This window comes from Phaenicophaeus curvirostris, chromosome 8 (genome assembly GCF_032191515.1).
Source record: "Phaenicophaeus curvirostris isolate KB17595 chromosome 8, BPBGC_Pcur_1.0, whole genome shotgun sequence".
Taxonomy (NCBI): domain Eukaryota; kingdom Metazoa; phylum Chordata; class Aves; order Cuculiformes; family Cuculidae; genus Phaenicophaeus; species Phaenicophaeus curvirostris.
Window position 1 is genome coordinate 36,124,858 of NC_091399.1, and position 24,515 is coordinate 36,149,372.

Consider the following 24,515-nt stretch of genomic DNA (forward strand, 5'->3'; position numbering starts at 1 on the left):
CCCCACCCCAGAGGAAACGGACTGAGAAGGGTTGGCGTTTGCTTCATTCTCCTTTCCTTTTCTGGTCTAGCAGAAAGCCTTCTGCGGAAACAAAATGCAGTTACGGCCCTACCAAAAATTGGAATATGGCCCTCCTGAGGCGTGCAGGAGCCAGGAGCAGCTGTTCAATACAGCCTGACCTCCTGGGAATGAGAGCTAAAAATCACAACAAGGTGGTCAAAGATTCTCAGAGTAATAGTGAAACTCACCAGCTGTGACATTAACCAAAATGTGAACATCAGTGCTGTCCAAGGAAGGAAGAGCCCCTGGAGAGGCACACCAGGGATTTGCTGTTACTGGGTGGGCAAGCATGCTCTGGGAGTTGAAAATTTCAGCTGCAAATCCTATCCCTTTGGAAAGCCAGTGTTTTCCTCAGTGAGATGACACAATACAGATGGGATTCATGAGTTTTGGGTTCATTTTTCCTCCATTAAAAGCCTTTTCAATAGAACACATCTTTGATATCAGAAGCAGTCCTAAAATTACATTATCTTACATCCCTTCTCAGTTTTGGTTGGTTGGTAACCCATAACTAACACAACACACTATTTCCTTGTATTTGACAGATTCCCAGTTTAATATCTCATTGCCTAAAGAAAACACCACCTCCTCTACATGCTAGTTGGACTTTTATCACCATCATTAACTGAATCTGAGTGTTTGAATCTGTAACCCACATTCCAATGCAGGTTCTAAGATACTGCCATTCTGTACACCTTGATCTTTAAAGAACTCGTTTAAACTAAATGTTATTTTCTAAGGTTCACAACCCTACATGAGGATGAACATAGTTATTTTCACTTGTTGGGCAAGATTGTTATCGGTTAATGTCCCTTTGCACAAAGGGCCCCGTGTTAAACAGCATTTCTGTCAGGATGAGAAGGATGGTCTTGTGGTTATAGTACTGGATTCATAATCAGATTGGATTTCTCTTCCTTTCTCTGCTATGCATTGACTGAGCATCCTCTGGGCAAGCCATTTTAGCGTTCTGTTCGCTCCTTTCCCCATCATGAGAAAGAGAGTGATGACTGTATCATTTAATTTGTTAGAATTCACAGTTCCCTCTCAGACAATCAGCTGCAGAATGCATTGCGCTAGGAATTGGTCTATTGCACTGCGTTCCTCTGGTTAATTCTATCACTACAACTCCACAATGGCTAAACTGACTCCTAGTCCTTTGCAAAACCTTATAGTTCTTTCTATCAAGCACATGTAGTGGTACATTAGGGTATCATTTGCTCCAATCATCTTTATGAAACAAAAGATTCTCTTTTTAATCCAGAACTGTTTGATAAATTGCATGCTTCTCTACCTAATAGAAATTATTTCAGGAAAGTATATTTTAAATTAATGTTCTCGTTCTGCAGGCAACTTTGTAATACATGACATACCCAAAACTGTTTGTTTGTCTTGTCTTTCATACAATTTCTTGCCATTTTGGCTAAATATCAAAGCTGTCTGTGTGAGCAAATGTTCTTTCTCTGCCAGCTCCTGTTTTGCTTGTTCCTGAAGTGAAGCATCATAGCAAATTTGTGGCATCATATTCATTTCCTTGGCTATGGGCTATGATGTTGCAAACAATCCTTAGTGAATTCCAGTAGCAGAAAGACTAGGCTGGGCAGGAAGATGTTTCTATTCAAGCCTAAAGGGCCAGCTATCAGCTAGTGTAAACTAGTGTAGATCTACACAATTCCCATGGATCAAAGCTGATAAAGGTCAGAAGATCTGCCAAAGACACCTGGCTTCTGTTCGTTTCCACGCTTTCGCATTTCCCTTTCCTAAAAAGGTGTTTGAAGGCCCCACTATAGGCTTAGCCCGTCTATGTATACTGTGATATAATATGACCTAGCTTTAACCAGTCAGAGTAGTTTGCCTCATCCTAATCTCAGGACAGACTATAGATCAGAAGTGGTAGGACTTTCAGGAATCTCATGTCCATATCAAACAAGGTCATTTGTAAGAAAACAGTAAGATTCAGCTAGAAGCTATTTTGATGATAGTCTAAGCAACTCTTGGTACCACTCCCTCTTCTGAACCAAATTTCACTGTAACAGGAGTCTCTGCTAATGTATATTTCATGTCAGCTTAATATTCTGAGCCAAAATGGCCCCTTGCAATCTGCAAACATCTCGTGACATTTTACAGTGAAGTGGGACTAGCATCTTGGGAGAGCCCAGTGTAAAACCTGCTCTGCTTATATGTAGTTTTGATGCTCTTTGCTTCTTGACTTCAGCAATGTAGTTATATGACCTTAAGGAAATACCAAGCTGACATCTGAGTATTTTCAGAAAGCAAGTTAAACATAGTTCGGAGCATTACAGAAAAAGGGGCTATACAGGAATTCACCCAAGCAAGGTCTGAGGAGACTTTTGTCCATATTATACAGTTTTCAAATTCTTTAGAATTTTTGTTTGAGCAGAAAAGCCATTTAAGACAGCATTCTAGTGGTTTCCCTTTGATTTTCTACCAAATATCACAGCAAAAGTATCTGCCAACAGGGAACTCTAAGTAAGATCTTGAGTTCCTTCCCTTCTGAGTAGAACTTTCCTGCTGTAAGGCATTAAATGGCCTCTCCACTCATTCTGTTTCCTTAAAAGTAGACCAGAAGAATCAAACAGCAGGTGTTTGACTTTTGAGCTTTGAGTTAATTTTCCCTGCTGCAGAAGGAATTTTTAGCCTTGCACAACATAGGTTTCAGAAATGAGTTAAAAAAACTCCAACCCTCAACATGAAACAGTACAGAAGAATCTTAATATATGGCACTATCAACAGGGATAAACCCTTTGCAAATTTGTGGCTTCTTTGAGTTATTAAGCAAATCAAGATGGTAAAAAGTCAAAGAGAACATCTCACCAAATCTGCTTGGTTCGTTTCTTCCTTGATTTGCAGATATGAATAACAACCAGTGTACCTGTTCATGCTCTAATATGCAAGCTGCACTACAATTTGCAAAATCATCTCAGAAAGATGAATTAGTGTACTTAAAAATGCCTTTAAAACTTTGTGAAGGAAATTTGTTGCTTGCATGATTTTTGCAAGTGCTAGCAAGGTATTAGCATTTTGGAGAGAAAAGCTCACCTCACTGGAAACAACTGGGAAGTACTCAGAAGTTAGGAGCACCTTATCTCCCCTCAAGATCAACAAGAAATTAAGATATGCAGTTTCTGGGGTGATTTCAGAAGAATGCTCTTGGAGAAAGTGTAGCTGTCTCATATAATTATAAGAACTGGGAGGCATCATGAGACGTTTATGAGACCTGCGTAGCGAGGAAAGGGAAGGATGTGGTTCTGCGTGCTCAGAGACTTGGGAACTCCTCACCACAGAGCTGGGATGCAGAACATTTGCATGGGTTCAAGGGCAAACTGGGCATTAATCAATGAGAAATCCCTTGCAGTCCATTAAATACAGGAGTCCCTGAATTGAAAATAATCTGAGATTAGGAAGAAGAAAATACATATTTTTTTACTCTTGCCTGTGCATTAGCTTATGGCCTCTATAAGAGAGAGAACAATGTATAAGGTGGAGCATTGATCTGATCCGGTACAGTCTTAAAACAAAGGCTCCAACAATGTAATGCCTCTTTGCTGAACATTTTGCCTTCAGAAAGGCAACAGGCTTTCTTCTATGCAGACAACACAGTGTCTTCTCCAACTCTTAAGTTGCTTTGTTTTTCTGTAATGTTGAGGCCTGAACATTATATTTAGCCTGACTGGAATTTGGCAAGTAACTTTCTTTTTCACATTGTTTTTTTGTATCTCCATTGGATAGTTAGATTGTCTAGGGATTTTATTCAGCAGAATGCATTCCCATAAATATATTTAAAATAGAGAGAATCACTGTTTGTATTAAAGCATCTGTTTAGGTTATTTGAATTTCGATCTGAACAAAAAACTGAACAAGGGAGACAATTGCATGGGGGATTTTCAAATGAGAGGAAGACTGAAAATGCATTGAAAGCTTTTGGATGTGGAAGTACGTGGCATTGTGGACAGTTGCAGTGGAGAATGAAAAGCAACAATAAAATCATTAAAGTACTTCAAGTTTGGAAGTAATCTGGGTTCTTGGCTTGCATTGCATTTAATAGCTTTACATTTATGGGAGCCATTCCAGTTTTTAAAGGCAGCTTCAGCCTTCAGACTGATTGCACTTACCACCCCGGTGAAACTGCAACCCATTAATTTTTTACCGAAAGGATCTTCCTAGTTTGTCAAGCACATCAAGTGAACATTTTAGAGAGTGCAGACCACAGCAGTCTGAAAACCAAAACTTTGTATCAAGAGAGTATGTTTGATTAGCATGAAATAAGGGTCTGGTTCTGTTAATAAGCACCTTAGTAAATTAACTGCTATACAAAACTCCATTGAAACCAGAGATGCCACATATTCGAGTGAAAACAGTCAGGCAATCCCAGGACCTGCAGGAGTCTTGTCCTATCTCAATCTGCAGCAGTTCTGCTTGGGCTGGAGAGCAGTGCAGGTGACCCCAGCACACTTCTCCCTAAGCGCACGTCGTTGCCATCCTACCTGACACGGAGCCTTCTCCCAGCAGCCCTACATCTTTATATCCCCGTCATTAAGACCAAACCTTTCCAGTGTCTAAAATCAAACTCTCGCTCTCTAAAACATTTGCACATTTCTGTGTTAAACATCTGCTTAGGTGGCTCTGAGACAGTGTGTTTTGGTGTTGTTCGTGTGCAATCTAGTGCCGCTTCCTCAACGCATGTGTCCCTTCCCTTCACAGCCTACTCGACACCCAGCACCTCCCCCGCAAACCGATTCGTCAGTGTTGGACCACGGGATCCAAGCTTTGTAAATATCCCTCAACAGACTCAGGTGGGCCGCTTTCAACTTCTCTGTATGCCTGCAGCCTCTTCTTCTTCAGTGTACTCTAACGTGTCCCCGCGGAGCCAGCTGCATTGCCGCTGTCACTTCACCCACATGGTCTCAGTAACTACAGTGAAATGTCACTTGCAGTTTGTTTGTCTGTTGTGTTTTTTTGGGCTTATGTAGTAATAACACTGCTTTCATAACTTGAAAGACCTCTCTTGCTTTCTAAGATATTGGCTTCTAGTGCACAGTTTTTTCCTCTAGGACTGGGTTTTCAAAGCCTTTTGCTCCAACCTGTTCCCTAGGCAGTGCATTTCATTGCATATGCAAAAGGAGCTCAGAGAGACCCATCAGGTAACAATGCACCTTAGTCCCCCACCAGATAACAACAGGAGACTGCTCCAGTGACTTCCATGTGAAAAAAAAAGCCTTGAATTCCTGGTTGGCCGTTTGCGTAGCGGGCTTTGAGCAAGCAGGCAATTTTGTAATTGCGAGCACATCTGTTTCCTTACACAAAGAGAATAAAGTCCAGTTGAGTCAGGCCTATAAAGCTGGGTTAACTGAATTCATAGTCCTGCTATGGTCAAATCAGAAGCTCAAGTAAACATTTGTGTTTCTTTAGGAGAAGGACGAGGTTTAAATGTGCTTTTTCCAAGCTGTATCAGATTCCCAGGGTCGATTAAGAAAATAGTTGTTGGCAGTTTTGTTAGCAGCTAATTTGAGCCAGATGTTGAAAAAATTAAGTCTGTGCTTAATATCACGTTATCATGGGGAAGAAGGTATGAAACAGTGAGCAGAACTAGTGCTTTAGGACAACTGTAGTTTGTAGTTTCATGCAATTGCTTGACAACGTTACATTTCTTTTAAAGTTCAACAGCAAGAAATATTGGCAGTTTTGAGATGGTTGCAATGACTAACAAGTAATAATTCAAATAACTGGCAAATTGAGGAGCGCTACTCTTAGCTCTTGTAAGTTCTTTCAAATGTTTATGTGCAGCTCAATAATCAGTGTACACATTAGTGACTGTCACGTGCCACGATCCAATATATACCTGAAGACAGACTCCGCGTTGCGGTGGCTTCAGCACCTATGCCGTCAGTGAAATGACAATCACTCATTACAGAAGATTTCTAGTTCTACAGGGCTGCAACCAGATGCCTGTGAACACAATGTGTTTTCTTGCTATCTGTTCTTTGTGTACAATTTGTTAGGGGCTTTAGTTTATAGCTCTGTTGACAGCACAGGTTAAACTACATCGAATCTCAAATCTTCTCTGCATTAAATAGGGTCACCGAAAGTACACCAACAGTGCCAAGTGGGGTTTTAACCCATCAGGTTCTGATTTTTTTCACACCTTAAAGTGCAGCCTGCACCCCACTTTTCAAGCCCCTTCCTTTGTTCAGTTCATATATGTGACAAGTTTTCATGCACCTCTACATTTTAATTGTGTTTCTTCAGTTGTTTTGGAAACAACTGGAATACACTGAAATCGGGAAACAGGAAAGTTAAGGTATACTGTTAAAGTCCTTAAGCATTTGGTCTTTTCCTTCATAGCTCAGGAAACTTGAAACCCTTTGGAGAATGCTACTTACCTTTTCCAGAAGACTTGAAAAACTACTTGCTGGTAAATTGATTATGTAGTAAGACACAATAGTATTAAGTCTCCAAAATATTTTAAACTTATTTGCATCCTGCAGCCTCGGTTTCCCTGAGAAGTTTGTTGACTGTAAACTTTAATCCTCTTTATTTATGACTTAAATCATTTTAAAGTGCTCTACCCTTACTTTAAGTGCTTCTGTGTAATGCAGTATAGTGAATAACAATGCTGTACAGTGAAAAACAATACTCAAGCACAGCTTTCAATTAAAGTCAAGCATGCTGCAGTGGGTGAGGAGACTGACTTCCAGGCTCTGGCTCCAGCTACATCTCCGTGCTTCTATACATCATTATACCACCACAACCCACTTGATACAAAATATATAATTTATCAGCAAAACTCACTACTTATTCATGAAACAACTCTGAAGTTGACTGTGTTTTAAATCAGAGAAGTGAGGTAAAAATACTAGCTGCAATGATTTGGGATTTACATAGTATTCCTCAGAACAAAGACATGCTTTTGTACTCTTTTTGCAGGGCATTAGCGTATAGAATGGTTACTTAGGATATTTTCAAAATGAAAATGTAAACCCACATAGGATTGTGTTATTAAAAGCAGCTGGGGTGGCTGCTTTCCATCAGAATTTTTATAGTACATTCAGAGTCAGCCTAAGATATGGGTCCTGAGGACCACTAACTGCCAGGCCACACAGCTCCTTTAGACAAGAGGAAGCAATGAACACTCAAAGCTTCTGAAAGGCAAGCTTAAATACAAGGGTTAAGCAATTCTTTACTGCTGGAACAACAGAATAGAAATGAAGACCATATCTCAACATCTGCTTTTTTAAATTACGGTTCAGCTACAAGCTGTAAGAAAACTTGGTCACCTTTTTGGTGGCTCCAAGTTTCTCCTCCCCTTGGTGGGTCATTTGACTGCAGGCATTAGTTACACATCATTATTAGTCTTAAAATGCTGCAAATGTGGGTCTGTGCACAGAGATGTCACAGCACTGTTTAGAAGTCACATTTCCCATACATGGACGTTCACAGGCTTTCACTGGAATAAAATCACAGACAAATGTACCACAGCATGATTGCATTTGAGCGAGGAGAATTCTGTCCTGGGCTGGTTTTGAACAACCAAAACCAGTACATACCTTTCTTAATGGGCATTATAAAAATTCGCAGTAGACATTTCCACTGGCAGCATGTTCTAATTTATGTACGATTGCTTCAAATACAATCCCTTGAAGGATTTTTATATAATTTATATAATATTTTATTTAGAGAAAGGCTGTCTTCCTATGTCTACAAAGGTTGTAGCAGGACGACAGTTCCATGACGGAAGACACCAGGAAAAAAAATTATTTAAGTCAGTACTTCTGATTCCATAACAAAAGCCCCAAAAGGGCTGTTGGCTTTGTCTGGTTTCAGCAGCTTCAAAACTTTTCAGTTGGTTTGTTTTTTCAGACAATGCCTCTGCTTAGCCCATCCATCACTCTGCCACTCCAGCAGCTCACCACATAATTGTCCTATCTTGGGGGTCATTTGAATCTAAATTTCTATTTGAACTATTAGAAGCAACACTTGACTTGGCATCCTCTCTATATGTTGACAAAAAGGCACAGGTGTTGTAACCTTTGCTTGATAAATCATTTACTTTTGCTACTTGACTCGCAAGCAATATGGGGGCATCAGCTTTTTAACTGCCTTTTCCATATGCAAATCAGAAATACAGTATGCCTGGGGTAGGTAGTCTTTAGTTTCAAAAGCAAGCTGGTCTAGATACCTCGTGACTAAGTAATAGATACGTCTCTCATATTGCCAAGGACTTGTAATAAGTAGAGTGGTAGAGGAATGGGAAAGTACCATCACATTAATTAGGGACTAGCTTATCAGTAGCAACAACACTAATAAAGAATATAGGGTTCTGAGTTTTGGGTTGTTGGGTTTTTTTCCTAACGAAGCAATAAAAGTAATTGTGAAACACAGGATATGCACTAAGAGTGCAGCTGCTAGCAGTAAACCAGCAACCTGCTCTTTGTGACTGGAGTTTGCATTGTCACTCACTGCTCTAAATGGTGTTTGCTCATCTCTAATGCCCTCACTTTGCTTTACAGTACAAAATTCCTTTAGGGATCGCAAGCATTCCATGTGCTGCAGCTCCACTTCACACTTAACATTGTTTACTAGGCTGAGTGGCTGTTGGCCACTTACTTACCCTACATCTTCCTGGAAATCGTACTTTGGATGCTAAAAACAGTTCCTGAGCAGCACATGCCTGCCCCATCTAACCCCTCCTACCTGCCAGTAGCTTGTGTGCCTTACACAGTAAGGTTATGAGGATGCACAGAACAGAAACCTTGCTTCCTTAACTTTCTCTAGGAAAAGATAAAACTATTTTCAAGAAGAACAGTGGTAGAAGCTCTTTCTGCTTTTGCACGATCCCACCCTACAGTCAGATGATGGGTAGTAAGCCAAGGTCTTGTCTTTTCACAGTTTCTCCTGTTGGACCCTTGACTATAACAGTGCAGTAGACAGAGCTCGTCCTTTATAAAGAAAAACAAATGAAACAAAACGCCCATAATTTACCTAGCACACTGCAATAAAGTATAAGAAAACCCCCCAAAAGTCAAACAAGCTTATCTAGGCAGCAAATGATGAGTATGAACACCAGCGGGCTCAGAACCACAGCCGTGCTCTTGCTGCCAACTTTATAAAGACCAGGTACAAGAATGCACGCTGTGGAACATATCTGTAATGCTGCCCTGTAGTAAGCTGGGGGGGGAAATTACTGAAGTTTAGCAAAAGGGATGATATGTTTATCATATAAGGAAACTGCTGGCTTCTTTAGATCTGCTCCTGTACTCTGCCTGTCCAGAATTAGGCAGTGATGCCTTTGAAGCTGCTCCTCTTAGGTATTTATTTGTCTCTAAAAAAAACACCTTATGCCTCAGGTTCATATACAAACCTAATTGTACAATTACTTTCCTTTTGAGAGAAATGGGAAAGACTGTTTTGCTTCCCCACAACCCTTTTAGAAGGCAAACTGCAACTGGCAATTTTTCACTGGTAGCGCTTTAAAACAAAGGGCATGAGAAAAAAAATTAGTTTTGTGCTGTGTCCTGTAGGTTAGCAGATGTGAGCTCTGTCAGACAAGGGAGGGAGGCAAATTCCAGAGTAGATGGTCCTTCTGTGATAACAGCCAGTCACTGCTGCCTAGACACTTAAATCAGAGGACTGTACTGCAGGTGATGCCCCTCATCGCAGCTGGAGGTGGTGCAGGCAGGGAGGAGGCAGGGAAGCCGTCTCACAGGTAGCAAGGCCCAAAAGTGCAATTCATAGATCAAAGTCAGCACCTTGAATATGAAGCTAACGCAGTTCCTCTAGAGCTATTGCTTCTGCAGCTGAAACCACGTAGCTGCTTTGTGCCCAGGTTCCATTGCCACCCTATGGAAGAAAGAAACCAGTGCACACATTTTTCTTTTGACAAATAAAACATGTGCCTTGCCTCACAGGGATTTTCCATTTTTGCTTCTCGCTGAACTTCTGCCACAGTGCCCTGCCCTTTGCACCATCAGAAAGGGACACAGAGCTGCCAGACTCACACGTAGCTCATGTTGATGTGCCTTATTAATGAGTACCACAGGCTGCCTGTCCTCTTCTGCCTCTGCACCCTTCTCTCTCTCTCCCCTTTCCCAGTGCGCAGGAATTGCTCTGGTCAGACAGGCAGCACCTGCTGGCCCTTGGGGAGGAAGGGGAAGGTCAGGATTTCACAGTATTGCTGCAGTGCAGTAACAGCTGAGCCACCACTTAACTTCACAGAGCAGTTCATACTCAGAAAAAGAGTAAGTGTTGTGTGTTGCTCATACATTGCAGTGGATGTGCAGACAACATGAGAGGCTGCAGGAGCAAAATCAGGCCTTTAATTCTGGGGGTTCTGAGCAGAACTATTTATAAGCCAGGTCAGCACTACTTGTTGCTTCAGTGGCTGTTCCTCCCCAGGATAAGAATACTTATCCTCAAGGCTGAATGCACCACTTGTGTTTAACCGTGAATGAAGATAAAGAACACTAATTTGGAAGGATTTATTCAAATCAGTTCAGCCCCTTGAGAATTAGATATTCCATAAAGTAACCTCCCCAGGCCAGCATGCATGGCTTTAGAAGAAACTTGACTGCAAAGCACTTCTAAGCAGGGACTCGACTGCTCCTTTCCTTCTCTTGGCCTGTTGCAGCAAACAGAGCAGCAGGTTCAGAGCATTATTTGAATAATGCCTCTCGTGGATAAGGAACAGAAAATTGCAGAGACTACCTATAAAAACACAGTTTCAAGGTATGGGACTTCTACATTCTAGAGCTGCTTAAGTTAGAGGGATCACTCTCCTTCCAAACCCAGCAGGAATCTGTGGACTGTTCATATCAGCAATGGGAAGTGAGGGCTGTTCCCCTCCAACACCCAGAGCAGAGTTACTCTGTGCCCAAAGTGACATCTGGGTTTCAGATTGTTCCTGAGCGCATGTGGGGCCTATACCCTACCAGAGATTTGTGATGCACGTAAGGAATGAAAGACCCAAACCAGAGATGAGAAACAGAACCATTATAATGAACAGTTGAGTATTTGAAAAAAGAAAGTTGTTTATGTGACTGCTTAATTTATACTAATTGCCTGGGCTGAAGGGTGCTGAAGAAGGATGAGCTCTTATGGGATTGAGCCCTATTGTGTCCACTGGAAGTTTTGATCTCTGAACAAAAACTAGTTTGCTGCAGAACCAGTGGCACCAAGCTGCTGATAGGTGGCCTGATGCTGAGGGTGGGCTGGAGATGGCTCTAAAAATGCATTATAAGTATAGAGAGAGTGCACAGAAAATGCAGCGTCAGTCTCTGTCAAGGGTCAACAGGTCTTAGAGCCTGGGAAGCTGAAAGAAGGTTTCAAATCCTACATTTGCTTTGTAGTTGACTATATTAAATTCACTCTTCTCCTTTGTTGAAATGAGTCAAGGAAATGCTGGCTGAATCCTTTGCTGAGCTAAAATTGAGATGGTTCCACCGTGATGGGAGCAAAGAGCCCACATATGGTCACGGTGCTCTTGATGTGCCCCGATCACATAATAGCTCCATAGCCACCTGTCCCCAGTGTGTCAGGAGTGTGGAGGTGCTGCTCTGATCACAGTTGCTAACGACAGTCCAGAGTGTGCTCCACAGAGAGGAGAAACAAAGATGACCAGAAATCAGGGTCATTCCCCAACTCCGATTCCCTTCACTGTCTGTTCAGCTCAGTGCACAAAGCCCGTTTAATTGGGCTTTTGCGCAGAGGGAGAGTATGAAATTTTGCTCTCAGATCAGTTCTTAAAAAGCAGCAGAGAACAGTATACCTCAAGAAGAAAGCAGATATTGCCCTACGAAGGTAAAAATTCATAGGAAAATTCCCAGGACCATCATGTGGCTCTATCTTCAAAGTGGGCTGGAGCCAAATCAGTCCAGAAATGCCGGGGTTAGTCCTCAGCAGGGGGGGATCCTTTTTCCTGTGTTTTTTTTCCCTCCTCCTTGCAGACTCTGGTGAGCAGTTCAGAATTTTTTTTGGAACTAACACTAAGCATCCTATTTCCAATAGTTGCAGCACACAGTTACTTACAATGGACACAGACAATTTTCCCAAACTAAGCAATTAAACTTATTGCATTTTTCCTCTCCTTACAATAAACAGGAAGCCTGTGCGTAAGGCACCCTTTCTGTGGGTTTTATGGCCATTACTTGTGCTCCACAGTAGGGGAGAAGCCAGAGAAGTAGTAAGTGTGGGCCTGGTGGGAAGAGTTGGCAAATGCAGAAATATGATGAATGAGCTGGAGAGATTTAATTTCTTACTAAATTCTCTACAAGCTGTGTAACCTTTCTTTAGCTAAACAATTACTCTAAAAGGCAATGATTTTCTGCGTTTTCATTGAAAAGTCTCCATAATAACAATGGCCTGTGTTCTCCTTCTTGAAGAACTTCTGCCAAAAAATAGTTTTCTTTTTTCCATTCAGCAGGAAACTTTCTTTTATTTTTATTTTTTCAATCTCATATTCCCTGCTAACATGGATTTACAAGGCCTACCACTTACTGCATGGGGCTGGGAAGAAGCTCCCCCTCGGGCCAAATCATTTTGGTCTGTCTCCTTTATAGGGATTCTTGCATCTTCCTCCCAGGAGGAGTGCAGCCACTGTCAGAGACAAAATACCAGACCCAAGTGACCATTTAATCTGACAAAACATGACAGTACCTATATTCACAGGTAGAGTACGTGAAAAGGGACTCCCAGATTTGTTTTTCAATGAACAAGCAGCAGCTCTTCCTGCCGTTGTGGTGGATGTAGTCAAGAGGGAAGCAAATACTGACTTCAGTGTGGTGGGGGAGAGTCATCAGATCTTTAAATTCGTTGGCCACGCTACCGATGTGATTGAATCAGGGTGGGTGCTGATCCTTGCTGATCCCGTGGCCAGCAGGAGCATTGTAAGGACTCTGGATGTTGTAAGGACTTTGGAGATGTAGTATGGGCAGAACACTTTCCTCCTACAGAGACTCACATTTGTTCAGGATACACACATGCATATATACACACACGCATATATACACACACATACACAGATCAAGCAAGTAAGTCTAAGGCAATATAATAGTTATGTGCCTTGTACTGCTTTTACTTGACTTGACCGATTTCCTGACTACCCCACGCCCACCTCCAACCTCCACTGCAGATAATGCTGTATTGGATTAGTCTGCCTCGCTGCTGCATCAGGTCCCAGATCGATTTATTGACTCTGTCAGAGTGGCTAGTACAGTAATTGTTACAAGAGCAGAATAGAAAGCAAGAATGTGTCCACATAAAATATAAAAATGACGTTTTGTTCGTTCTTTCCTCTTTTGCCCTATAGATCTTTGTGTGTTTACACAGTGGAGAACACTTTACTTAAGTTAATCTGTTCCTTCTACATTATTAATTGTGACAGTTAGGGTGCTACATGGCGGCAAACGTATTATTGAAAACATTGATCTCATGCTCACAGTGTGGACCTGAGTAGTTTTTTTTATTCCTTCCCTTCTTTTGCAGCTGCTTTAGGGTACTATCAAATCACATTTCCCTGACTGACAATACACCCTCAATACTATTGATTTCAGAGAGGGGCAGAGAGACGCACAGAAAGAAAGGAGCGTGCAGAGCTTCAGTGTATTCTGAAAGCTTGGTTGGAAGTTGGTAATCACAATAATTACATGTCTGGCCTCATTTATCTATTTTGTATAGCATAATGATTTAAGAGCTGAAGTTTCCTAAGTGTTACCGAGATGGCAAGATGAGACCTTTAAAAAGGCATGTAGAATGTATAGCCTTAAAGAAGGACATACCAACTTATACTGACTTTTTACAAGGGATATGGAAGTGCGTTTGAAAGACATTTCATGAAAGTTCAGCTTTTGCAACTGATACTTACATGAGCTCCATAAATCCTACCCAGCCTGACAAACTCCAGTAGGTGTCACATGTGACCTGGATGGAAAAGGTTAGCAGCTGAATTTATGGCTTTTGCATTTACTGGAACATTAAGATTTTTGCCAACTGCCATATATACTTTTTAACAATTCTGCAGTCAAAGGATTAGGACCACAATCTACAATGAGGGTCAAAAATTAAAAGGCCACAATCTGTACATCCTTCCCAATGGATAGGCATTAAACTACCTCTGTTCTAAGAATCACCTTTGTTTAATGGCCCTCACATGGAGGTCGAGGAATAAATAAGGTCCAGAGGTGAACACCTTGCAAAATAGGATATCTTGCTCTGAAATTAATACTAAATTCCTTAAGAAGGGACCATAAGATGAGAAGCCATTTCTTAATGGAGGAAGACTGCAGTTTGCAGCAGATTAGATGTTCCCAAGACACTGAGAATCATCTCCCCTAGTGCCGGACTATCCTAGACAAAGGTAAATAGCATACAGGGGAAGGATTTGGGCTTCAAAAGAAACAGAGCAAAGTGACTGCAATTTTGTTCAAATCTGCTTATCTTTTAAATTTAGCAAAGGTGTCTGCTAATAGTAAGGATTGTTACCAACATGCCAAGCTGTAGTTTTCAAACTTCACCTGGTTTTAGTTCAGAACAACAAAAGGTATCACCTTGTTTTAGGTATTTGTTTTTGTAGTATATTCTACTTGGACAGAGGTAGAACTAGAAAAGTATAATCTAAAACCTGGATACCATGAAAAAGAAAAAATCTAATATTAGTAAATCAAGGGGCTAAACATGAGCGTATCTTTTAGGCTTGACTATGTAGCCTTTACTTACTTTGGCTTTTAGTATTCAATTTTTAAAAACAGTTCTGACACTATAATCACAATATTTTCAGGCATATTCACCTGCATGACCCAACTCTTGCATCATCTATACAAATATGAAGACATGGAGCTAAATAAATTTCTGAAGCCAATGAAATGTAATTTTAATTACAAGATGAGTAACAAAAATTGCTTTCACTACCAGTAAATGGAGCCACTTTTGAGACTGAACACAATGATTTCTGCATTGCTTGGAGCAGCTCTATGCAGCGTTAGGTATCCTTTTGTCCTTTTGCTATAATTATATCTTTTTAAATATGACAACAGAAAAGGTATCTTTTAAAAAAAAAAAAAAATAGGATAAAGTTAGGTGTGAAATTTGCATGTGGGGTTGGGCTTTTTTATCCTTCTATTTGCTGAACAATGATATCTGAGATTTTGCAGGAACACTTCTACACATAATGTTCCTTGTTTGGCTGCTCAGGATTTTTTGGAAGGAATTTATTGTAGTCTTTTCGGTTAAAGATCATGTTTGTGTAGCTATTGTATTGGGCCTGACTGTACATTCGTTAAAGTCGATGAGAGTAGGCGCCGGAAGATTTCAGGACTTTGTTTTAGGAATACAATATTTTTGTTTAATTATTCTTCTATTGTACTTAGAGCTCTGCACAGTAGAATAAAGCTAGTATTTTTCAAGTAAGATCAAGTTTAAAATTCACATTTTCTTTAAGGAGAGGGTTTGCAGTACAGTCACCATGTATCTCTAGAGTTTTTCTTTTGTGGTTACAGGTATTATCTCTCCCTGACTCCGAAGCAATATTCCTTGATGGACAGATAGGATTAGTTTTGGGGTTTTCCCAGTTTGCTGGTTTTGTAATCTGAAAGTATAGTCCAGGTTAAGTTCTGTCTGTTCGTTCCCAGCAAGGAAGGCTCCACAGGCTCTTTACAAACTCACTGTCTTCCTAACAGTTGTAACAAGGGCAGAATTTGTCCTGGTAAAGGTAACTACTCTGTCAGTCGTATTGATGTTATGCGAGTCAAAACAGAGTTCAGATTCTTCTTCTGGAGACCTTTCAGGAATACAAGGGGTAAAAGTAGTAACATTTAGGGGAAAAAAAGAGGAGAAAGAAAGATGGGGAGAGCTGTAATTCTCTGTACAATGGAGCAGCTAGCTTATGGAGTCCAAAGAGCCACTTCTATCCAGTCTGTTTTCAGAGAAAAGCCTCAGTGACTCATAAAAGCAAAAAGACACCTTTTGATTTTAAGTTCAAGGTTTACATTAGTAATTTTGTCTGTTTTCTCTGTTAGTATTAATTAAATTGAGATAGTTTAATTAGTATTACTAAATTTGGTCATTAGTAGTAATTCATTCTGCCTGCCATACTGCACAAATATGATGAAGCAGAAATAACTAAATTGTTTAATTTCATCTCATTTAATGACTTTACACTCCACCAGGACTTTCATTGGCATCTCACTATATGTGTGAAAATCACTCTAAGCTAGGCCAAGACCCAGCTGCCTTTAGCCAACCATGTCTAATACATCCCTCCTCATACAAAGGCAGATCATGTGCTGCGAAGGCTTTTCCCATTTCTCCACCAAAGAGCTGGCTACCTGTGAAGGCTGAGGTAGCCCTTCCTCGCCCCAGTCACCCACCTCCTCTATCATCCCAACCCCGGTGGCCCTGACAGAGCTGTATAGGACTCATCAGCCACCATGCCCCTGGCCAAGGGCTCTCTGCAGTGTAATGGGAGAGGTTCTGTCATTGATCCCCACGGCCACGTATTCCAGGGCCGAAGCACTGTGCACAGGCATGGTGCACAGTCTTCACCTTTTCTTAGAGCAGTTTGTTCAGTCTAGCAAGGTACAAAGCACGAGGAAAAATGCAGACATCAAAAGTCCTGGTGTTCAGGAGGCTTTTTTCGTTCAGCTCAATGCCCTGTTAGCTTTCTTTTTCAAGGGAAGATTTGGGGAGGGGGGTTCACAACTGAATTAATTCATTATTCCTCCAGCTCACTGTCTACTTTAATTTTAAGGTCAATGTGGCAAGACTGAGTTGTCTCCGTGTCCTTATTTCTGTCCATGTTAATTTGGAGACTGGTTTTGATCTCCTTGTCCAGTACACCTAGGACTTGCTAAAACCCCGATTCCTCTTCCCTTTCTGTAGTCTCTAAACGCCAACCTTCCTCTGCCCACTTTTGAAAATGTGCTGTTGTCTTGGCCCCATCATCCCTAAGTCCCCTGCTCCCACGCTGTCCCTCTGTCCACCTGCACCTGCCTCGCATGTGCACCACCAGCCCTGCTGACGCTGCTGCACCACAGCCCAGTTCCTTGCCGTTCCCCCAAGGTTTTAGCCCTGCTCTTATCAGGCTGTGCATGTTGTCTTTGCCCTCCCAGCAGAGCCATGGGGCTGGTCATTTGTCTGCTTCACCCGCAGACATCCAGTGTGGGCAGAGGCAGGCGCTGGAGGCTTGTGGGGGGAATTCTGGAGGGAGCGCTCACTCTTCCCTCCAGCTCACATTATTATTTCCCCTCATTTTCCTCTTGTGCTGTGCACTCGAAAGTACTCTCAGGGCAGTAAAGAAAAGTGGCTGAAAACTTCCATTTGTACCTCAAACTCTGCAGAGCCTCTGCAGCAACTTGCTGGCAGAGCAGCCCGTCCCTCTGGGACCCCTCGGGCCCCTCACATAGTTCCAGTCGCTCTGCGCCAGCGTGGGACGGGGAAGGAGAGTCCCGGGGGCAAACCCCCCGAGTGTGTGTGTGCGTCTCTGTGCAGGAGTGTGTGCGCTCAGGCTGTCTCGCTGCAAATGGAGCTTGGGAGGCCCAGACTGGGGCTTGATTTTCTTTGGATGACTTTCCCGATTGTCTAAAGCAATAAAAGTAAAGAAACTTCAGGGGGAAACGGTGGTTGCAGGGAGATTATTTTTGCAGTCCTGGTGCAGGCAAAGCTCCGAGCTTGAGGACTGCAGGAACTGGCTTAAATTGAATAAAACTGTAAGTACAGTACGAGGGACTGGGTAACAAGGAGTTCTGCAAAAGCAACAAAACCAGAGAGCACAATGAAGAATAGAGCGGGTTACACTGCGGTGAAAGTATGTACTGGTTGTTAAAACACCATGCCTCTAGAATAAATTATGTCCCTTTAAAAAGTAATACTTTAACTGTGGAGCTATATAGAGACAATTAAGACGATATTGTTCTCCTCATTTCCCTCTCCCCCTCCTTCCTCCCTCTCTCTGCAGTAGCTCTGTGGAAACTTTTAATGCTGCAGCTTGAAACTTGGGCCTCTGGGTCTAAAATGCCTGAGAAAGCACTGCGGGCTCTAACTGTAAAACATTCCTTCAGCGGGCCCTGGAAACAGGGCGCGCTGGCGCAGGCGAAGTTCAGAGGGATCACATGTAAATGAGGGCTGGCTGCAGACTCCCGAGGAGCGTTTTATTTCGCTTAAACCTGAACTTGAACTTGCAAACACGCCGCCGGAGCCCGGGACAGGCAGAGCATGGCTGCGAGGGGTTGGGAGCCAGGGCTGCTGCTGTCCCCATGCACCCACGGTCAGGGCTGGGGGTTCCCCATGCACCCACCCTGAACATGGGCAGGGAAACAGAGGACGACACGGGCACTCTAGTTTTGGGAGTGGGCTCACAGCGGTTCCCAAAGGGCTTGCTTTTTTCCTAGCAAAAGGCTGGAAAGTCCCATCTCAGCAGTGTATCTGCCATCCCAGTTTCCACAGGAGTTCCCAGCGTGAAGTTATAAGCAGATCCAAGTCCCGATGCACACTTTATTTCGTAAAGGGAAAGAAATAAGTGAGATTAAGCGTAAGAAATATGAAAGTGTTGCACTCTCTAGCAAATTTAACTATATTTCCAGCAGAGGAAAATACAAAGCTGTCTAAAAAGCTAGGTGCAAAGTGCAGAATATTAAAAACCTCTTTGCGGCATATTTACATTTAAGTCGTAACAGTATACCGTGAGGCAGGCTTTAAAACCATCTTTTTGCTTGCTTGATGAAGTGTGCACTGCTGTTTTCTTTTTCCCTCGCAAAAGGCAACGTATGTACTGGGGAGCAAAAGAGGTGCCGATGCCAGGGAGTGTCACCCAGGTGCGGTGGCAGAGGTGGCTGCTGGCCGGGCTGCGGGAATGGGGCAGCTGCCTCCCCCCCCAGCTGTACTTGGCTGGCGGGTCACATTTTGGTCATTTCTGATTACTCCTGAACAGTTTTGGCTATGTTTATAGCAAAACTTTGAAGGGATGAATGGGCGAAAAAAATTATTCTTGGCAATAACTCAGGAAATATCTACAAAGATGTCCTTTCTGGAGCAAGATATTATTTCAGGATTTGTGTTAGGATAATTTTTATTCTGTGACAGCACGTAAAGAGAGCGGGACAGAGCAATGAGGTCTGGCATAGCTAAAATCCCTTCTGTGTGTGTGAGGTTATATAGTTTATCAATGCAGAAACCACCACGGGCTTTGAAAAGTAAACAGCTGGCTTGGGTCTGTGTGCTGTGCTTCGGAGTTGTCTGCTGGATTTAAATGGCTAGTCTGTGATTTTTGGAGTGGGACAAATATATATAGTTTTTCTTTTAAACATGTCACATGGTTTTTGCAGCCATTTGTTTTCTTAGCTCCTTTATTTGTTACGATTTTCCTTTCTGTTTCATTTTGGTTTATTTGGCTTTTACAAAAGTCTTAGCTGCCACCAGTAAGTCTACAAATAAATAAAAAAAAGTTTCTATCCCAGTCAGAAAACCTTATGGCAGCGACAAATATCAGAGAAAGCCATCGTCTCTCTCAAAGATTTCATCTCACCATCCACTTAATCCGCTTGCTGTACCTCAGATCTCAAGTAACTTTCATACTGTGGGCTCACTTTAATGGATAGAATCTATTTTTCATGAAAAAAGCAGGAAATAAGCTGTCTTTCGTACAAAGATTTACAAAATGTAATCATTGTTGAAATATTCTCTTTGAACTGCCTTGTCCGCAGGGGTGTCTGGCTCCCAATACCCCCGTTTCTTTAGAACACCCTTACAAGTTCTTCTGGTAGATCAGGTACACTGGTGGTTCTGGTCTTTGATGTCTTGAATGAATGAAAGAAAAGCATAATAAAAGAGAGCTGTTGATCAAGCATAAAATACTCTTTAAGCTGACAGAATGGCAGAGTTAACACATTCTAAGCTGCTTTTAGGTTTTTCCTTTTTTCCTCACATTTTCCTGTGCTTTGTGTACAGTGGGGGTTTTTATTTTTTGAAAAGTCTCTGATCTATGTAGTATGCCGTCCTCTAACAAAAACCAAAATGGGATTGTTTCTCTCTCTTTCTCCCTTTCTTTTTTCTCCTTCTCTTTCACTCCACTATCTTTTTTTTTTTTTAAAAAAAAAAAAAAGTAAGGGTTATGGTTCAGCGTTACTTCAGTTAGCTTTCAGTATATGACGGAAAGTTTAGAAGTTATTTTGCAGCTTTCAAAGTCAATTTGCTAACAAATAAATTAACTTATTTGCTTAAGTACTTAGAAAACTGGAGGAAAACTGTAATGCTCAAAATGTTCTCAAAGTAAAAGGAAGACCCTCTGTCTAAAAGCAAAATTGTAGACTGAAAGATGGTCATAAAAATGACCTCATGCTGAGAGAACTTTTCTTTAGAGTGAAAGAAAAGGGAAAGTTTTCTTCCTGTAGATCTAATTTAGATCTTAAGTTCCCATACATTATTTATACATCATATTCAAAGTGCCAGCCTACTCTGCTTGCCGGATTACATTTCAAACATTTGCCATTGATAAGTCTTCGCTGTATTATATTCAGGCTAAATGTGAATATGTCATAGCACAGTCAATCTTTAATCCGCTGAGCTTCAGGTTCAGGCAGCAGGGGGTCCAGTGCTCTGAGCATTGCTTTATACTTAAGAAACATCTGGGGCCAGCTGGGACACTTTACTGGAACATTCAGATGTCTCAGACAACAGCAGGAGTTACTGTATGAGTGTGTTTTCATAGGTTTGGGAGGGTTTGGGGTGACTTAGTTAAAAACACTAGCTGTTCCCAACTTGAGGTTTGAACCCAAGTAGAAATCTTGCCTGAAGTGAGTTTGTTGGTCCCAGGAGAGAAGTGGTTTGGACTACTATACATTTTTAATAGTCAGTGGGCAGAAGTCCATATTACAAAATTATTGCACGTAATTTAATGCATTTAGCCACAATTTGCTTTCTTGCAAAACCTATTGGATGCAGAGCTACTGTACACATCGCCTGGAGACTAGTGTCCCTCCTGGGATGGGTTTTATCTTTCTCGAGACAGTATAAATATGTTCGAAGTGGGGCGTGCGACTCTCCTGGGTGTGGATGTTGGACAACCAGAAGATTCACTCACTGTTTTATGTCCCTTTGGGGATGACCAACATGCTACTTACGTCCCTTTTGGTATTTCATTTTGGAAAATATAATTACTAAATAATTAATCCCAGCTCTAAGAAAATAACTTCTATAGGCACAAAGGTGACCTTGTCTTTAATATTCACCTTTTGGTTTACGCAATAGGATCAAATTTCATGCCTGGAGAAACTCTGGAGAAACCAATAGAAGAGTGGGACGAATGCAGAGTGGGTTAAAGCAAAGGCTTTATCTGCAGCAGCCCTCCAGGTAGTCACACCAGCTGAATTGTCCCTGCCTTCACGTACCCTGGCAGCCCTTTTGAAATTGCATCAAAGCTTGAGTTTTGGCCTCTTGCATTTGAAAGACAGTCAGAGCCTTTCCTGGCCTTCTCACAAGGTGATGTCTAAAGGACCAGGTTTCTGCATAGCTGTTTACGTTCTCATTTCATCTTTGCAAGCAGGACGACTTGTTACCCCCATTCACCTTCCCTGAGTTAATGTTTTTGATTGCCTTGAAGTTCCTGAGATGACTGAAATGTCATCCCCAAACAAAACAACTGAACTGATGCGCTGTGCTGAATCCTCACAGGTGCCTGATGGTCATGGCTCAGGTTCAGCTCGGCTGCTCAAACAGCAGCTTTGACAATGAACAGTAAGGCTGCAAGGGTTTTTTTTATTTATGTTCTTATCGAAGGTGGATTTTCCCACCTGGGCCCGTGCAGCGATAACTTCCTGCAAGTGCAGCCGTGCCCAGGGCAGCAACGGCTGCGGCACCGCGGCAGCCACGTTTGAAGTCCTGATGGCATCAACCCATCCTGCCGCCAGGCAGCCAAACCAGGCTGAAATCTGAAGAAAACGCCTAGCACAGACCAGGTCTTAGCCCTGAGTGGACTAGGTGAAGCCAAAGCGCCAATGTGTGGAGTTTGTCAGAGTTTCAAACGTGTGAATGTCCTTAAATAACCTACATCGCCCGGAGAAATAAGCCAACTGTCACACCCAGTTCTGGATTCCACATTAACAACCTCCTTCCGCAGCGTTAAACTTTGCCCTTGAGGACTTTTGTTTAACTTTTTAATTTGAAAAACAGATAGAGCCGCTTTATAACCCTCATTTTTTGACTGAGCTGAAAGGTCTCATTGTTAGGGCAGGACATGTGCAGGTAGAAGTAAATTCAACAAGTTTGTATCTGATTGTCTTTCTGGTTTAAAGCACGTGAGCGGCACTCACAGTTGGTTTTGGGAGCCAGAGGTGAAGCACCACATGCAGGAAGGCTGGTTTAAGAAGATTTTAATAAACAATGCGCCTGTTTCTGGGCTCCTGATGCAGGCAGAAACTGCTACCAGATTCAATGAGGCACTTTCAGCTTTTCTCCTTTTAAATATCCTGAATCGTGGAGTGTCTCCTTGCTGTTCTTCCCATACAAAGGACCCAATTGTCAGAAGTCGCTTGAGGATTTTTGTGTGTCTCTGCTATCTCCAGAAGAGCATAAGAAAGGAATAGACTTGCGCTATCAAAGAAACATAATTGCCATTTCAGACTTCCTGTTTAGGATTCAGTCAAGTAGATATTGTTTATGGTTCATAAAACCTTACTACTGTGAGGATTCTCAGATACTGGCAGTGCAGAGTTTCAACTTTCATGGTGCTGTAAATTAGGAGGGAAAAAAAAAAAGTGTGATAATACTCCTCCGAGAACAGTAAAGCAGAGCTCTGCAATGGTTAAATGGAATTTTATAAGCACATTCAGTGTGGAACTGTTTTGCATTACATGAGTTGAATACCTTAGAGATGACACACATCTGCAGGCACTTTATTAAATCCTTAGTCAGCACTTTTCAACCTGATGAGATTACTTCTTCATTTGACTGGAGAAAGGGAAGCAAAGATCTTGTACCGGACTGCAGAATTCTTTCTGATGTTTCACCTTGAGCACTGGGGAAGGACAGCGAGATGCTCGGCAGGACAATACAGACCCATAGTGGCACCAACAACTGTGTGGCAGGAATTTTTCTGAGTTAGGACCTTTAGCTGTGATGGATTCATTTAGCTCTGAGGTCACTGGGAGAATAGTACTGCAAAGTAAAGAGAGGGGAAATAAAATACTGGCTCTTGTATGAAAATATGTGGAGGTACTATCATTCTGACCATATCGTCCAAATGCACATGATTTAAATGGAGATTTTAATTTAAGAAAGGCAATACACTGTTCTCTGCCCGGGTGCAGTCAGATGGGTTACAGAATGTGAAGGGATAAAATGGGTAAACTGGTTAGACATGAGAACACAGCCTGCACCACACTGAGCAGAAGCCATAAAATACTTCAGCCATCCAAATGTAGAGATCCGGGCTTCTTTTTTTCCCCACTAAGCCCCTAATTGTGAAAAAAAACTTGATAGATCCCTACTATCAGGGCTCCAAATTCATCGTATGCTTCCTAGACACTTCCATTCACGCAGAGGTCTCTTCTCCCCTTGCAGAGAAGTTTCACAGGTGCTTCAGAAGGACAATGGTGCTCTTCAGACATAATCCGGGAAGACTTAGACGTGTATAGGAGGCTTGAGGGGGATATGAGATCTTAATATTAAAATGATTAGTAGAAAAGGAGGATCATTCTGTGTGTGCATTTCAGCTGTGAGACACTCTAAATTAAAACGGTATCCCGAGAGCAGTGCTGATGGGATCCGATGGGTAAATGCGCTCTCTGTCTCACTGTTCTGCTGCCTCAGCCCATAAAACATCTCATCAAAGTGGGGTCGCAAGAACAAGCGAAGCAGGATGCAGCTGTTCGTGAGGTGCTCAGAGTTTGGGTCCTGTAAAAGCAGCTTTTCAGTACAGGCGGTCCGGAGCACAAAGTTTTAAAAATAGCTGTGCGGTTTGGGTTGATCCTGTAAGGGTTAATTAAGTTTTTCCTTGGTATTAAGGCCGAGCAGTATCTGCAGGAGTCATATTGACACCCCAGTGCATGGTAACTCTACTCCTTTATTGACATGTTGCTAGTCAGGAGCACAATAGCACTCTGTGTCTGCAAATCATTGCTAAAATCATCTCAAGAAAAAAAAAGTTTGAAAGCCCAGCGCTAGACAAAGGCCCCAGAGCTGCACTGCGCCGCTAAAAACTCCGGAGTCAGCAACTTCTATTGATTAAAAACTAACCTTTAAAGTAACTCGCAGAGTGTGTGGTTAGCATTTAAATTTAAACATGTCATGAGTTGATTTGTGTTACTGAATACCAACTCAGAAGGAGTTACATTCACATCAGATTTTTTTTTTCTAATTCCCTTAAGCAGCTAAAGTATTTCATGAAATGTCAATAGGGCAGGGGAGAAAAAAAAGGTGTTTGGGAGGGAGGGTACTCGCGCCCAGCCTCGCCGTTTCTT

At 42.1% G+C, this 24,515-nt stretch overlaps 1 protein-coding gene across 15 annotated transcripts in view; it reads left to right on the forward strand.

The window, feature by feature from the left end:
* NFIA (nuclear factor I A) overlaps positions 1-24,515 on the forward strand; it is a 358,619-nt gene that overhangs the window by 324,461 nt on the left and 9,643 nt on the right. For 12 of the 15 annotated variants that reach the window (XM_069861900.1, XM_069861898.1, XM_069861896.1 and 9 more), the window contains one exon: positions 4,780-4,871. The exons of the other annotated variants lie outside the window; for them this stretch is intronic. In XM_069861900.1, the coding sequence (XP_069718001.1) occupies positions 4,780-4,871 (92 nt within the window). The remainder of the gene's footprint in view (positions 1-4,779; positions 4,872-24,515) is intronic. 15 annotated transcript variants of the gene reach the window in all.